At 41.1% G+C, this 17,914-nt stretch overlaps 2 protein-coding genes and 1 long non-coding RNA gene across 3 annotated transcripts; 1 reads left to right on the plus strand and 2 right to left on the minus strand.

The window, feature by feature from the left end:
* Positions 1-4,959: 4,959 nt before the first annotated feature.
* LOC133392941 (uncharacterized) lies at positions 4,960-6,410 on the plus strand. The gene is made up of 2 exons (XR_009765907.1): positions 4,960-5,051; positions 5,180-6,410. It is a non-coding gene; the product is annotated as an uncharacterized LOC133392941 (long non-coding RNA).
* A 26-nt stretch (positions 6,411-6,436) lies between these two features.
* Positions 6,437-7,279, minus strand: LOC133392784 (uncharacterized; the record flags this gene model as incomplete). The annotated part of the gene is made up of 3 exons (XM_061654161.1): positions 6,437-6,582; positions 6,665-6,972; positions 7,053-7,279. Coding segments are annotated over 3 exons (681 nt in total), but the record flags the coding sequence as incomplete, so codon positions are not given.
* On the minus strand, positions 7,196-8,239 carry LOC133392940 (uncharacterized). Its single transcript, XM_061655572.1, has 2 exons — positions 7,930-8,239; positions 7,196-7,458 (listed from the first exon to the last, which is right to left on the minus strand). The coding sequence occupies exons 1-2, from the start codon at positions 8,057-8,059 to the stop codon at positions 7,280-7,282; spliced, it is 309 nt and encodes a 102-aa protein (XP_061511556.1). The 5' UTR covers positions 8,060-8,239; the 3' UTR covers positions 7,196-7,279.
* Between the last annotated feature and the right edge of the window lie 9,675 nt (positions 8,240-17,914).

Consider the following 17,914-nt stretch of genomic DNA (forward strand, 5'->3'; position numbering starts at 1 on the left):
GAAGTGAGATTTAGCTACGTTTACACTTTCTTAATTTTTATCATCAAAAATGTCAAAAACACAAAGAATTATAGAATAAATTCACGGAATAACACAAAATAACACACTTCAATCCATTTTTTAATGTTAAATAAGAACTCGCGAAGTCCAAAATATGTTTTTAAAGAATGTTTAATAGAAAAAATGGGTTAGATAAATTATATGAACAAATTTAATAATTGTAAACAAAGTTTGAATCCTGGGGACCTTACGTCAAGTGACGAATTGTCAAAATGCACTAGAGTCCACTACCTGTTATTTTTAAATCCACCTTGACTTGGGGCTCCGTTATTAAAATCGGGGAGAGCTGGAGGGGGGTATAGAAAATTGTATGCGATTTGACATAACAAAACTCAATGATGGCGCCCGGAAAACACGCTAATAATTCACCTTCTTAACCCTGTCACTGGCAACCAAAAAAACATCATATTCCAGGCAACCGGGCTGCCCGGGTAGCCAGCGACTTTGGAAGCTTATAACTTTGGAATGTGCAATCCAATATCGATGCAATATTGGGATGAAAATTAAACAAACTATTGCAGTTTCTTTAACTGTGCATAGATTGGTTCAACTTGCTACCATTTTTTAGTTATAGGTTTTCAAAGTTAACAGGATTTTTGTGAAAAAAAGTTACAAAATGTAAAAAATATATTTTCAGTACTTTACAAAATTTTCGCAGCAAAATGACTCTTATAGTTTGAAAAACTGTATGTTGCACGTCCTTTATAATTTTTTTTGAGTTTTTCTATGAGTCATAAAAAAGATAAAGAAGTTTTGATTTGAATAAAAACCGTTACATCACACCTGTCATAATAATTTTGTAAAATGCACATCTGCGACAAATGCAAAAACTTCATAAAATTGTCTCTGTTGGTAAATTATGTTGATTTTACATTGTAAAGAGACTGAATTAAAACATTGTTGTTGAAATTTATTTGATGTTGGTGTCTTTCTAACCAGCATAGATCATAACGTAACGGTTTTTATTCAAATGGAAACTCCTTTATATTTTTAATTCCTAGTAAAACGAATCTGAAAAATTTATAAGAGACGTAGTGCAAGAGTGCAACGTAAAGTTCTCCAAACTACTAGAGTCATTTTGCTGCGAAAATTTTGTAAAGTACTGAAAAAATATTTTTTTCATTTTGTATTTTTTTTTCAATCAAATCCTGTCAACTTTGAAAATCCATAACTAAAAAACAGTAGCGGGTTGAACCAATCTATGCACAGTTATAGAAACTGCAATAGTTTGTTTAATTTTCATCGGAATATTGCATCGATATTGGATTGCGCATTCAAAAGTTATAAGCCTCCAAAGTCGCTGGCTACCCGGGTAGTCCAGTTGCCTGGAATAAAGGTATTCGAAAAATTAATTCTAAAAATCAGGTTAATTATACTCAAAAAATTCTAGGAAAAATTCTAGTGAAAGATGGCTGTGGATTACACACATATTCCGAATTTTAAGTCAATCGGATTCCTAGAATCAGAGAAATGAGCAATCAAAATCGATTTGGCTACCCGTGTAGCCGGTTGCCTGTAATAGGGTTAATAAACACACCTTGCTCTAGAGTCCACTACCTGATATATGTAAAGCACTGTTATAACTGGTGGAAGGAAGACACATGTGTTTCGTTCGCAGTTCAGACCAAGGTGTTACCGTATTAATACACAATGCGCAATCTCATATTGCGCATATATTCGTTTTATCAAAACATAAGTCATTTCGCGTAGCCAACCCTGAGCTAAAAACGTCATTTCTATACAATTTCAGATTGCGCCAAGATTGCGCATAAATTTTCAAGATTATATGTCCGAGATATATAAATTTTGTTTGACAGATAAATATATCTAACCGATCCGTTTGACAGATAAATATATGCGCAATCTGAGATTGCGCATCGTCTATTGCTACGGTTATTAATGACAAGGTGAAGTTGTTCAGAGCAAAATGACATTTCTCGACTTGACATTTCTCTTCCGGGGGCTCCGGTATAAAAATCGGGGAGGGCTGGTGCGGGGTAATGAAATTTGTATGCAGAGAGTGACAGATGTCCCCCACAATGTCGCCCAGCAAAAGCGATAAAAATCAACCTTCTAACCCCATATAACAATGGGGAATTATTTCTATGGCAAACGGGGTGTGAGGTAGCGAGAAACAGGTTGCGACGAGCGAGAGGCTCTGTTAATTCAGAGAGAGAGGAATGAAATAAAGGGGGAAGCGAAGAGCAACACATAGGGAGAGCGAGAATGCCATGGCGAGGAGTAACGAAGGATGAGGAAGAAATAGAAGAAGCTATGTAGGAAGCAAACAGCAACACATACGGAGAGCGAGGATGCTATAATGAGCGGTGACAAAGAAAGAGAAAGAGTGATATAAAACAAGGAGCGTGACAACACATGGAGAGAGTGTAGCTAAGGGGATAAGAGAAGAGCCACATATACGAAGAGCAAGAATATTTGCGCTTGCTATAGCTTGCTCAATTTTCATACATGCCGCTCTTATTAAAAAGCCGGTAGGTCTTCGCTGATGATCGTTTGAATCAATCAAAAAACTTTTTGTGCGATGGTACCGTTTGTATTTACGGCCGTTTTGTACGTAAAATCGGAAAGTTTGAATGACTACCTTTGCCCATCGACGCATTCGCCTGGAACCGTCCGAAGCCATCCGCAACCGTCACGAGCTGTTTGGAATCGGCTTCGGATGGATCCAACGAATACGACGGCTGAAGTTACCGACTAACGCAACCGGCCAGTCCTGGTCGGCTACAACAGATGACACCAAACATTACCGAGATTGCATCTACCTTTCACAACTTGCGATTATTGTGGAGTAATTTGGCAGCGATTCCGGTGTTTTTTTCAAATTTATCCATCGCTAGTAGCTTGGCCCTAAATAGCCACATTCATGATTCTCAGATGGAGAAGAAAACAAAGACAAATTGACTTGCGAGCGCGCTAGGGTTTTTCTTCTCGAGACCTTCTAGCGAACTCAAAGAATCCTCTCGATCTCCAAGACTCGCTCGGCCACTTATTTTGCGTAGAGATTGATGGCAAGAAACAAGAACGCATTGAATAGTATTTTGTTCACTCATAGCGTAGGCAGGTACGTGCAACCAAGATAGCCGAAAACATTGACGATGGATCCAACACAACGCCGGTAAAGTATTAAAACCTAAATGATTACGCTCTTCCTCCAATATTCTCTTCAATCACAGCAAAGAAACGCAGCGAAAAAAAACGTGCGAGAGAAACGAAGATCCGCCCTCAGATTAAAAGCCACAACGCACCAAGAACAGCTGTGCACAATACACACATAAATACAAATACATAGCGAACAGAGCGGATACAGGTACAAGCCACGCACGGCCGTGGCCCCACCCCCTTTTTTCGCAAACCGCCGTTTGCATATGACGTCATATTCACCAAACCTCTTGTTTTGCTGAAATCAAGAGGTTTTGAGGTGAATTTGTGGTGAAAATTGTTATATGGGAACACAAGTAACAATTCTCCACTGCCAAATTCACCACGATCCCTCTTTTTCACCATTTGGAGGAACGGTTGGTTAATGTTTGCGCATGTCGAAAGGCCGATGTTCAAAATCCAAGATGGCGGCTATATCGACTGTCATGGCGGAAAAAATTTACACTGGTCTGAACAAAGGAAGAACCTTGTTTTGTACATGTTTACAATTGAATACATAAAAAAAGCGAACTTTCCCCTTCCTCAGCACTTGTTGTTTACACCCCCACCCATCCCCTTCTGACAGAAATCGCGTGACATGTAGGCTTAAACTCGTAGCTTAAACAAAGCTTATTGGCATTCAAAAGTTTAAGCCACGCTGAGTGCCCGTTCACGAGAGGCTTGATCGTTTAAGCTACTGCTATCCATTTAAGCTACGCACTCACCGGCTGTGAGTGCTTTCGCTCACTATTCTCCCCTCTCACCCTTTCTTTCCTCCTTTCTGATCCACAATTGCCCGTTGCTTCGAGCCGTTACGAACTGGATATCTGGATCCTATAACAATATACAGTTTATAAACTCAAAAAGAAAAAAAAAACACCAGCAATCATCACACTTTACACAACTTACCTGCTAATTTAAATCAATTTAACGCCTTTACGCTTGCGCACACCCCGCACACTAAATATTTGTTAACTGCACTTATATGCTCGGTAAGCACAAGCAAATTAAACTGTACTTTATTGAAATAATATTAGTTAAACAGCATAAATCACTCCAGAATTTCACCGAACCAAACCAAGCCAATTTTTGTCAACACTGATATCTGTCAAACGAGGGAGGCGAACCGCAGATGAAGAAAACAACTTTTATCACTATGGGACAGCTTCAATACTTGTCCAAATTTTTAGAATAGTTTTGTGTACAACTTTCAATTGCCAGGAAAAAAAGATTTAAAACACAACACACATTTAAAGAATCATTATTACTCTTAAACTAATTGTAAATTATTGTGTGTTGTATTAAATATCATTAAATTATGCTTATCTGTTTTATTTCTGTTTTGCCAAATAGAACTATGATTCGCCCATAGTTTCTTTCGCTCTCTCATCAGATTGAAAATTTTACCAACACCGCAAATGTGGAAGCATTGCGTGAAGTAGGTTGGTAAGGCATGGCGGAGTGAGAACGAGGATCTCACACACAGATGTAACAATAACCCATCATCGCAATGACGGGAGCAATCGGTCATGGGGGGTTGGTGGAGTGCAAGTGTGTCTCTCAAGCTCAGAGCCGATTTTTGCTTAACACCTCAACGATGGGAGCGTTCAGGGGTGGAGACGTATGGAAGTGTGCGAGTGTGTCGCATGATTGCTCGCAAGTGTAGAGCGGGGGTAGCGAGAGGCAGAGTGTACAGGCGATTTCTGCCATGAGGGTCTGCACTGCCTTGTATTGTCGTTCCAGTTGTCGCTTTCTTTCAACAGTGATTCTCGCTTGATATCGTTGCGTCGTGTCGCTCCTTTGGTGTTCCTGTGGATATAGATTTGAAAGAGGTTGTTATTAGAATTGAAATGGGACTGATTGATTGGTAGTCCGGCCTGTTAACCGCACGGCCATTCAGGTGTCCTGCCATCATGGGTGTTATTAATCAATATGTAATGGTATTGATTCATCATTTTAGGATTAGCGGATATAATAGAAACATGGCTGATAATAATGAGACACCCAATAGTGAAAGAAACAGAGCAGTTCTACCGACTTCGTCTCGTGGCATCACCATCATAGACAACATATTGATAGTTCCGCCGAAAGCTGTTCATTCCAGCACTTCCCGATCATCATCTCCGCCAGCTTTTATGTATATTAGTGCCCCCCTACAATCAACATCCACAGCAACGCATTCTCGTCCTCACTCACAACCAGGATCAACAAAACCTGCGATTCCTCCTAAACCCAAAGTTCTTTCTGATCCTGCTTCTGTTCCTAAACTTCCAATGGCTCCAAAAACTAGCACAACATTCAAACCTACAGTAGCACCAAAACCGGCAATAGCATCCAAACCACCAATAGCATCCAAACCACCAATAGCACCTAAACCATCAGTATCTGCAACTGATATCGCATATTCAAAGATGTATCGAGAAGAAAGGATTGAAAAGAAGATTGACATTGCTGTTAAAATGCTGGAGAAGTTATCACCGCAGGTTTCGATGATAATGAACAACGTGTGTAGAAACTAATATACCGTCCCTAGGTCATTTGAAGTAGACAGGATAAGCGATGAACATAGCCTAAACAAATTTGAACAATCGTTACAAAATGGTACGTATATGGTAAACCTAGTTTGTCAAATCGTGCATATATTAACGGATGTCACAGATTTTGACAAACGGTTAACAATTGTTCTCGATCTTTTTTTCGAAAAAGATTTTTTGAAGAAATGTTGCTGGACCGGAGAAGGCAAGCAGGGACCTAAAATTTGCTTCTCGACACATTGTCTCAACAAATTGTTTTAAAAGAGCTTCCGCGTAATCCCAATGATTTTTAAAATGATTGCTGGAAAACAATGTTATTGCAACATAAAAGAGTTTAAAATGATGATAACCATCATCGTGAATTCTACCTCTAAGTAATGCTATGCTAATATGATTGAGAAATGTACGATATTCGGACCCCTTCCAATAAGCTAAATATTTCAGTGGCCTCATTGCCCTATTTATCTTTGCAGGTAACTTTGTCTTTGCTAGAATTTTAGAAATTTCCTCTCTATCTTCTTCGTTCCACTTCGGAAACGGTGCTAAACTACCTTCGGCATATCCTTTTCCTAATTTTGTTGCTATTCCTAAATGTAGTAAGTGTAAATCGTCTGCTATGCTTAAGATCTTAATAAAATCTTTATCTTTAATATCTAATAACGGTGTTGGTCGTTTCTGATGGCTTATTTCATAATCTCCTTGCCTAAATTCCTTGTTTGTCCTCGGTTCAGCTGTTCCTTCAAATACCATTCTGTGGGTTTTTTTTTGTCCTTTTTTCCCACAATTTTACACTTTATACACCCGTTCGCTGCATTGAAATTCGCCACACCTGACAAATGAATAAAAAAATTGAGGAATTTAGTAATAAACAATACAAATTAGATGTATACATTTTTCTTTGATAAACTTACCTTTTATGAACGCTCGGGCGGGAGAATCGGCGATGATAACACGAAGATCAATTCCAATTTTTGTTTTGTTGATTGTGACTCCTTGGTCCATAACACGATTAAGGTCGTCTACCAATTGACGAAGATAATCCTCCACGTTGTCAGGTTTCGACGAACCACAGAAAATGCCTAGCACCAAGACAGGCACCTCCGGAAGCTCGTGAATCTGCGCCATTATTGGCCATAATTGCGTAGGGCCACTGTTATGTAACGGAAGCCCATCTACGAAGAGATTTAAAGCAAATTTGTCCACAGTAGGCGTCGTGTTTCTGTAATAAATGAAAAAAAATGTATGTATATATCATTTGTGAGATGGAAAAATCATGTTACTTTAGATTTTAATTATAACTTAAAATGGCACTGAAGCGTCTTTTCGATCCCTTGGTACCATAGCTGTCCTCCTGCCACTGTGGTAATATTTTGTCTGACGTTCACGGGAGTTTTCAGAAACGTCCTTGCATCCATTGGAACGTAATATTCCGTTGTCTCGCGTATGATCCCAAGCAAATCATTTATAGCTGTGTGGGTTATTCGATGAGATAGGGCCCACATTCGTAATTTCCTTGATAATATGTTTTAAGATTGAGGATCCGTTACATAATTTTCTGTATGCTGATTATCTTCGCCTTCATCTTCGTCACTTTCGTTCAGCCATTCCTCCAACCATTCTTCTTCGGGCTCATCGTCGTCAAATACTTCTTCATCGGAGGCATTCTCATCAACGAATTCCGAACCAGCATGCGGAATTTCAATCACTGAAAGTGAGATGTAAAAAGAAACAGAACAGAACTCTTACTTATACTGCAAAAACGGCTAGAGCAATTTTTAGTTACAATAATCTTATATTGTCAATGATAGACGATAGATGAACGTTAAACACTTAAGGGCCAGCAATAAGCATAAGTTATCTAAAATAGAAGCCACCGGCTTGTCACAGATGCATGTATGAACATTTTACCACCTTCCCGATATTGAAGGGCTTTTAACGGTAATCACACGCGTTAATTCTGAGACAAGCTGGCGTGACATGAAGGAATATAGTTGTCGAGTAAAATTTGCTTCAAATGCCACTTGTCATGCATTTAAACACACAGCACTGGTTTATCTTATTTAATATCACTGATACTTTTGAACATCATTTTTATTGTTATTTTTAAAGCATTTTATGAAGCTTTCACTTGGGGTTTTAGCTAAAGTGACGCCACAAAATAATAACGAAAATGTACCTGGTGCTTCTTGGCGTCGGTTGGTTCCTGGTTGGTTTTCCGCTTCCCATTCTCGCTCGCACTCCTCCCTTATCGCCTGCCCAAGCTTGCTTAGCATACCACTTTTCCTAGCACGCTTCACGTTCTCCATTTTCACTTAAAACACTTGGAATAAACTCTTATTTTGTTAACTGAACTAACAATGTTTAACTTGACTTGGCCGACAACGATGCTGGAATGATGATGCCGGTTTGTTTACGTTCAAATTTGACCGACTGTCATTCTCGCTTTCGCTCTTTTATGTGCCTGTCTCTTTCTCTCCACACATCATCTGAACGGTTTGAAGTCACCATACCCCCTCGCTACCTGTATGTCGATATTTCCCACCCCCGCTGTCCTAGATCTAGCTGTCAATTGTTACTTGTGAATACATTATCCTTGGTTCAGACCAAGGTGTGTTTATTAAGGAGGTGAATTGTTAGCGCGTTTTCCGGGCGGCATCATTGAGTATTGTTATGTCAAATCGCATACAATTTTCTATACCCCTCTCCAGCCCTCCCCGATTTTAATACCGGATCCCCCAGTATTGTTATGTCAAGTAGTGAAATGTCAATTTGCTCTGAAGCACTTCATCTCCTAATATCCATACACCTTGGTTCAGACACAGAGTGCCGTTTATTCTTACTGACAGCTGTTTGCTACCTGTGGTATGTGCTGTAAGAGCTCGGCTTTATTCCGCTCCTTGCTAGAGCGCGGTATAATCTGACAACGATGACAGATAGTCAGAACACATACAGAACGGAGTGAAGCCAGATCGTGTATTACAGCAAGTTACCTACCACAAATTGGCGACGAGGACAGGGTTAAATTTCTTTATTCCTATTTGCAACACGAGATTGAAGCATTTGAATTGAAATAAAATAGGGTAAGTTATCAGAGAAGGACGAAAGAAATGGGGAAAAGAAAGATTAAGAGCAGAAATGAAATAAAGCGTTGAAAGCATCATAGTATTAGTGCTGGCTTGGGTTATGCGGAGTACAAAGGAAGACAAAAGGATAAGTGAATGCTCTGTGTCGAGAAAACAGAATGGCCGCCTCGGGAGGAAAAAAAACAAAAGAGATGTGTAGAAAGAGCTGTGTCAAGCAAACAGCAGTGAAGCGTTATGGAAGCGAAAGGCAAAATTATAAGATCTATAAAAAGCGCTGTGTCTTGAAAACAGCAAGGCCGAGTCTTGCAAGCGGATGTAATAATTGAAGATGCCTTTAATGAGCCGCGTCTGGAAGCGGTAGTGGAAAATGAAGAAGAGGAAGAAAGAGAATCAAATAAGTACGCGTCTAGAGAGCGGAAAAAAAGCAAAGAAAAGGAAGGAAGAGAATTTAATAAATGCGCGTCTAGAGAGCGAGGAAAAAAAGGAAATACTCGATATTAATAGAGTTATGACTAGGGAAAGAGTCATGAATCTGTCATGAAATAGTGAACTAATTGAATACTTGATCGTATTCACAACCTGCTTCATTTCAGGGAATCAGCGATGGAACCAAACAAATTATTTGGGAATTTACCACCACTGTCGTTAGAAGGCGTTCCCCTAACCGAGCGGCGAACAAAATGGACGACGTGGAAACGGGGGTTCGAAATTTGGTTGCGTACGGCGAAGATAGTGGACGGAACGGAGAAAAAGAATTTACTTTTAACTTGTGGTTCTCTCGAGCTGCAAGAAATATTTTTCAGCATTCCAGATGCAGATGTAGAGGCGGACGTAGACCAGGGCGTAGACCCATACGAGATTGCTATTCTTAAATTGGATGAATATTTCGCTCCACAAAGACACGAAGCACACGAGAGATTTTTGTTTTGGTCAATGAAACCGGAGCCGGAAGAAACGCTAGAGAAATTTGTAATGCGTGCCCAAGCTCATGGCTCCAAGTGCAATTTCGGGGCAACTGCGGCAGAGAGTGCAGGGATTGCAATCATTGACAAAGTGCTTCAGTTTGTACCGGCAAATTTGCGAGTCAAACTTCTGCAAGAAAAAAACTTATCTCTGGACGAAGTCATTAAACAAATAAATTCGTATGAAACATCCCGAGTTGCCAACGAACAAATGAGCGGTAGGAGCAAATCTTTTGAAATAAATAACCAACACATCCATCATATAAAAACATTGTGTCGATTCTGTGGTCGTACCCATGGGCAACAATCTTGCCCGGCACGAGACAAAACGTGCGCAAAATGTGGCAAGCGAGGTCATTTCGCTGTTGTATGCTACTCAAATGCTGGACAAACTTCAAATAGACTACATACGAATCAAAGAATGCAAAAGAGGCCGTTCGGAGGGCACTTTAATGATTCGGAACTAAATAAGAAAACGGCAAAGTTTGCAAGGAAAATTCACGCAATCCAGGATGACGGAAATGAACCTCTTGAGTGTGAATTAGTGGAGATGGTATCTTCGGCAAACGATTCAGACGAATTGATCTGGGCGAAAGTAGGCGGTATCCTTATCGAGATGCAAATTGATTCTGGAGTCCAGTCGAATATCATAGACGATAGAACGTGGGCGTCAATGAGGAATAACCAAGTCAAGATCATCGGCGAGGCACGGAGTCCGGAACGGAAATTCAAGGCATACGCTCAGACCGATTGTTTAGAAATAATTACGATGTTTGAGGCGGAAATAGCTATTGCGGACGGGTTGAAAGAACTCCGTACAGTTTCCAAATTTTACGTAGTTAAAAATGGTCCACAACCACTTTTGGGAAAAATCACCGCAAAACAGCATGGAGTATTATATGTTGGATTACCTAGCCAGCATGAATCAATCAACCAGGTTGAAACATTTCGCGCGTTCCCCTCAATTCGTGGAGTCAGCATCCACATTCCAATTGATAAGACGGTGACACCCGTAGCTCAGCGACTCCGTATTCGGCTTTGCATAGACATGCGGCAAGTTAATAAAGCAATTTTGCGAGAAACGCATCCACTACCAACCATAGAAGACATACGTTGGAGAATGAATGGTGCTAAATACTTTTCTCGCCTTGACATAAAGGATGCTTTTCATCAACTACTGCTCGATGAAGAAAGTAAAACTCTCACAACTTTTATCACCCACCGTAGACTTTATCGTTATAAACGAATGATGTTTGGGATTTCATGCGCTCCAGAGAAATTCCAAAAAATATTGGAACAAGTTTTGGCCGACTGTCCAAACACAGTCAATTTTATCGACGATATCATAGTTACGGGAAAAACTGAGACCGAACACGATTTAGCACTAGAGAAAGTGATGGAAAAGATTGAGGAATATGGCATTTTACTTAATCAATCTAAGTGCGTTTTCAAACTCACAGAAATCGAATTCGTTGGCCAACGTTTTAACCAGAACGGAATGCTCCCTGCACTAAACAAAATTGAAGCAATAAGAAGCTTTCGGCCACCCAAAAATTGTGAAGAGGTTCGGAGTTTTCTGGGATTAATTACTTACGTGGGAACATTCATTCCAAACTTAGCTACAGTTTCATTCCCACTACGCGAATTAACAAAGAACAATGCCGAATTCGTTTGGGAGCGAGACCAGAACAAAGCATTTAACGAACTGATCCGGTTAGTTTCTAACGTCGAAAGATTAGCCCATTTTGATCCTCATCTAAAAACCCGAGTAGTGGCAGATGCGTCCCCGGTAGGGTTAGGAGCCGTCCTCCTTCAGTTCCAGAACGAGCAGCCTAAAGTAATAGCTTATGCCAGCAAGAGCCTAACGAGTACCGAGCAACGGTATGCACAAACAGAAAAGGAGGCACTAGCGTTAGTATGGGCCGTGGAACGGTTCCAAATCTATCTATTCGGAATACGATTCGAGCTGGAAACGGACCATAAACCTCTAGAGGCTATCTTTAGCCCCACATCTTCTCCTTGTTTGCGGATTGAGCGTTGGGTCTTAAGGCTGCAGGCTTTTAGCTATGATGTAATTTATCGGAAAGGAAAAACGAATATAGCTGATCCTCTGTCTCGGTTGTCAAGTCCTACTGAAGTATCAGAATTTGATCCAGATTCTACAGTATATATCCGCAGCGTGATGGAAAATGCTGCAATCGATGTGCAAGAGGTAGAGATTGCTTCTTCGAATGATGCCGAAATGCGGGCTCTTAAGGAGTGTTTGGAAAGAGGTGCGTGGAATTATACAGATGAACTAATGAAACCTTACCAAGCATTTCGATTGGAACTCGGAACAGTTGGAGACCTAGTAGTCCGCGGTAGCAAACTAGTAATACCGAAAGCTATCCGGCAAAGAATGCTAGAACTGGCACACGAAGGGCATCCTGGACGCACTAAAATGCAACAACGGCTGCGATGTACTTGCTGGTGGCCAGGAATGGATGAAGCTATTGCTCGACTGGTTAGCAGCTGCTCAGGCTGCCAATTGGTCAGCCAACCAGATAAACCGGAGCCCATGAAGCGAAGGCCACTACCACATAAGCCTTGGGTAGATGTAGCAATCGATTTTTTGGGCCCACTACCAACTGGTGATTATCTACTAGTAATCATTGATTACTTCAGGCGGTACAAAGAGGTTGAAATTGTAAAGAAAATTACAGCGATTGAAACATCTGAACGACTTGAACGAATATTTGTGCGTCTTGGCTATCCGAGAACCATAACACTCGACAATGGAAGGCAATTTGTGAGCAATTATTTTGACAACTATTGCAAACAGCGAGGAATATTGCTTAACAAGACAACCCCATATTGGCCGCAAGAAAATGGTCTGGTTGAACGCCAGAACAGGTCTTTGCTAAAAAGGCTGAAGATAAGCCAGGCTCAGAACGGGGATTGGAAAAAAGATTTGGGGGCGTATCTCTCCATGTACTACGCCACTCCACACAGCACCACAGGGAAAACACCGAGTGAGTTGATGTTCAACCGAAATATCCGGACAAAAATACCATCATTGGGAGATATCAGTACCGGATCTGCAATACCAATGTCTGATTACAGGGATAGAGACACATGTATGAAGGAAAAGGGAAGAGTGACAGAAGATCAACGACGCAAAGCAAAACCGTCTGATATAATAGTAGGAGATAGAGTCCTATTGAGGAATACAATGCCAGGCAACAAACTGAGTACACCCTTTGGACCACAGATTGCAAAAGTAATTGAGAAGCAAGGTTCTCGCGTAACAGTACAGGATGAGCAAAACGGGAAATTATATGACAGGAATTCGAGCCACCTAAAAGAGTACAAGGACCCAGACGATCATAGGGATGGTTGTGAGAGGGTGGTGGATAACCAGGAGGAAGGAGTAGGTTTTAATGAACCAACGACCGGAGAGATACCGAGAACACTCTCCCGTCCGAAACGAGAAATTAAACGTCCCGCTAAGTTCCTATCATAGAGTAAGAGATTGGGTGAAATAATCAGATGAAAGCAAATAGAAAATAAATAATTTGGGGAATTGCATTTATCGTTCATTATTCGGAAAAAAGGGAGATGTGGTATGTGTTGTAAGAGCTCGGCTTTATTCCGCTCCTTGCTAGAGCGCGGTATAATCTGACAACGATGACAGATAGTCAGAACACATACAGAACGGAGTGAAGCCAGATCGTGTATTACAGCAAGTTACCCACCACACTACCCAACCAAGGTGTGTTTATTAAGGAGGTGAATTGTTAGCGCGTTTTCCTGGCGCCATCATTGAGTATTGTTATGTCAAATCGCATACAATTTTCTATACCCCCCTCCAGCCCTCCCCGATTTCAATACCGAAGCCCCCAGTATTGTTAGGTCAAGTCGTGAAATGTCAATTTGCTCTGAAGCACTTCACCTCCTAATATCCATACACCTTGCTACCCAACTAGCAGTTTCTGTCGATTGACAGCTGTCAGACGTATATTTCATTTCATTTCATTTCATTTCATTTATTAATACAATATCCGCCATCAAGGCTAAATAAGGCAGACTTAAAACTAAATAAACCCTAACAAATAAACAAAATAATTCATGATAAACTAAGCCTAACTAAACTAGTCTAGACCTAGCAAAAAAATTAAAGAAAAAAAAACATAGGTAGAGCGTAGAGACTATCAAAACTTAATGAAACTTAGAAGAATAATTAAAGAGAATTAGAAGAAAAAATACGGTTACGAAAAGAGTTGAGAGAGGAGTCGAAATCAAAGAGATAGTAAAAGTGGTTAAACAACCTGAAACAGGATAGAATAGGATCATTGAAAGTATAAAGAGTATGACGTGTTTCAATTGACAGAGGATCACGAGGACGAAGGGAACGAGAGGGAACATACAACGAGATGGACGAGAGTAAATCAGGAGCATCAGTATCAGAAAGTAATAAGCCACCAATAAAACATGCCTGAGACACTTGGCGGCGCAAGCTTAAAGAGTGAAGATTGAATAACTGCAATCGCGTTTCATAGGGAGGTAGTGAGGCAGCACCGAACAAACGACGAAAAGCAACCCTGGTAAAAAGGCGCTGAATGCTTTCAATTCTCGAACAGCCATCAATAGTAGGAGGATTCCAGATGATACTAGCATATTCAAGAAGAGGCCTTACCAGAGCACAATAAAGGTTTCTTAAGAAGCTTTGATCTCTAAAAATAGAGGTAAAACGTAAAATAAACCCAAGAGTTCGATTAGCTTTTAGTAGAACCTCATCAAGCTGCAGTTTAAAGTTAAGACGACTGTCGAGTATAATACCAAGGTCACGGATGGACATAACACGAGAGAGAGACGAGTTAGAGAGAGTATAGTTAAATGAAATAGGAGAAAGAGAGTGAGAGAAAGAAATAACAGAACATTTATCAGGACACAAGCGAAGTAAGTTGGATGAACACCAATGAACAAATGCATTAAGGTAATGCTGAAGACTCATACAATCAGAAGAAGAGGACACAGGTAAAAAGATTTTGATATCATCCGCATAAAGGAGATGACCATCAGGAGGTAAAACATTACAGACATCATTGATGAACAAAGAAAACAGAAGTGGACTTAGCACACAACCCTGAGGGACACCTGACGTACAAAAAAACTCCTCAGATAAGTACGACCCGGTTTTAACCCTGCAAGATCGATTACTTAAGTATGAGGACAGCCAGCTAATGATGCCATCACCAAAACCAAGTTTAGATAGTTTAGCTAATAGTAAAGAGTGGGGCAAACTATCAAATGCAGCATGAAAGTCAGTGTATATTGCATCAAGTTGGGTACCTGCCTCAAAAGATTTGAAAATATTGGTAACAAAAGACATGAGATTAGTTGAAGTAGACCTACCAGGCATAAACCCATGCTGTTTAGGGCTAATAGCGGAACTACAACTATGAAGTATGGTTGGAAAGATACATAGCTCAAAAGTTTTGGCTGTGGCACATGTTTGAGTTATCCCACGATAATTAGAGACAATGCTACGGCATCCCTTTTTGTGTACCGGAAGAAGCCAACAGGATTTCCAAAGAGCAGGAAAGACCCCGAGAGAAAGTGAAAGGTTGAAAATTTTAGCAAGGTGTGGAGCAAGGACGTCCTTACAGTTTATTAAAACTGAGGCAGGAATGCCATCTGGACCAGGAGTGAAAGAACGTTTCAACTCAAATAACACCTGTACAACTGTTTCAGAGCTAACTGAAATATCAGAGAGATTAATTAAGTTCTTTGGCATGTAGAGTAGCCCACCCTCGATAAGGTTAGGGTCACTAACCGGTGGCTCAAACATTTGGGAAAAATGGGCAGAGAAGAGTTCACAAATCTCAACAGGAGTAGAGGCAGTTAGAGAATCAAGTACCATTTCGTTAGGTAACGTATTGCACCCTCTTCGTACCCTAACAAATCGCCAGAAAGATGCTGGATCAGAACGGAAACGCGATTGCAGTCTACTCGAATAGGCCTCAAAACGAGCCCTGTTGTACAATCGATGCGCAGAGGCAGCGTACTTAAATAAACGAAAGTTGTAGGCAGATCGGTTCAGACGATATCTGCTAAGAAATTTCATACGATCCTTTTTGAGGTTGCGAAGAGTACGATTGGACCAGGGAGGATTAGGAGGGGATCGAAAAATAGGTGTACATGAAAGGAGTGCAGAGGATAACAAAGCATTAAACGATAGGACAGCCTCGTCGACCGATGTACATTGATAAAAAAAAGACCAGTCGGCACGAGATAGAATAGAATTAAGTTTACGATAGTCTGTGAGCCGAAAATTATAACGAACACTCAATGAATTAGGAGCAGAAGGCAATTCATTCCTAACCCTACTAGCCCTAAATAAAGAAGACGGTAACGCAATTTCCAGAGTAGGATGATGGACATCCTGGGGCAGGAGCAGTGACGAAGCAGGATACACAGAAGAACAAGCAGCAACAGCAGAGTTAGAGAGCACCAGGTCCAGATAATGATTTGAATGGTTATGCACCCCGTTCAGCTGATAGAGTTCATGCAAATTTAACACATCCAAAAAGCGGGAACTGGATGAATTCAAAGAGATATGTGGCACATAATGTCTCATAGGTAAAGCTGAATCTGACCTTACTGCGGCTGCAGGCGACCACCCTAACGCCGGTTGATTGAAGTCGCCAAGAAGGATAAGATGATCATTCGGTTTCATATGCATGTATGCATCGCTGATGAAAGCAGAAAGGGATTCGAAATAGTTGCGGTCGCTGCTCAAATACGGTGGCACATAAACAATCCCCACATAAAGACGAAACTTAGGAAAAGAAACACGAATACATAAAGTTTCAAACGTAGGTTGATTCATGTTAAGTGCCACAGACGGATAACGACTGGAACATGCAAGCAGCACACCACCCCCACGCGATCGTTCATTGTTTAACCTGCTGCGATCGCAACGGTATAAATTGTAAGAATCACTATCCAGGACCATATTGGATGGAATCGATTCATTTAACCAGGTTTCAGTAAGGGCAAGCATTTCAAACCCTGATTCATTCGCAGAAAGGCGCAATTCATTATATTTGGTGCGAAGGCCTCGAACATTTTGGTAATAGATCACGAAGGGGTCTATTAATTGTGAGCTATCCGTTTGGCAAACGGGCTGATCTGTGGTGAGCGATTCGTGTTGCTGAGATTGTTCTGTGATTGAAGCCCCACCCCCGGTGATAACTGAGGGGGTGTGGGAGGAAACTCCGGTTGGATAGCCTCTAGGATCTCGGTCATCTGGGATAGTGATTTATTCCCGCGCTGTGGGGATGGTGATCGATGATCCAAAAAATGATCCGGATGAGCGGTGCTTTTTGGCGCAGCTGAAGAGCAATTTGCACTGCTTGAACGATGCGAAGTAAGCGCAGAAGGGTCAAATCGGGCCCTTTCATGTATACGTTGCTTTGGTAGGCCACGATCAACAAACTCACGAACAGTAAGTGAAACTGGCCAAATAGTAGATTGAAGTGCCAGATCCTTAAGTGATTTAGGAATACTCACTTTAAACGATATAAAGGACATCGAATCAAGGTTCGCACCCTTTTTCGTGCGACGATAAACATCTATGCTGTTGGTTGGCAGCACAGCTTTAAGCCACACACGCATATCATCAGCGGAGACATGCGATTTGATGTTCGTGAAGTATAACCATACTATCTCTGCTATGCCAGTGTTCGTGGTATCATGGTTCAAAACAGGATCAGAAGATGAGTTTGTATTTGTTCGGCAGTGCCCAGCACTAATATCACTAGTCACCTTAGTACGATGAGTGTAGTGGTTGCAGCTATCAGAAGCTTCCACAGTGTTGGTATCGTTCGCTGCTTGTTGGATATCTGCAGTGAGCTCCATTGAGTTGGTAAATGTACGGCGAGTGGATGCTGTTTTAGTCGTTCTGGTATTAGTGGCGTTGAGTGACGATGCATTAGTGGACGTGTGCGTTCGCGATGCGTGAGAAACAGACGGCTTAGCTAATATGGGTGTTAGCTTATCAGCGAGAGCGAGGATCTCAGGAAGCAAATCGCTCTTGATAGCCGATCTAAGAGAAGAGAGAGATGAGTCAATC

Source organism: Anopheles gambiae, chromosome 3 (genome assembly GCF_943734735.2).
Source record: "Anopheles gambiae chromosome 3, idAnoGambNW_F1_1, whole genome shotgun sequence".
NCBI classification, from domain to species: Eukaryota; Metazoa; Arthropoda; class Insecta; order Diptera; family Culicidae; genus Anopheles; species Anopheles gambiae.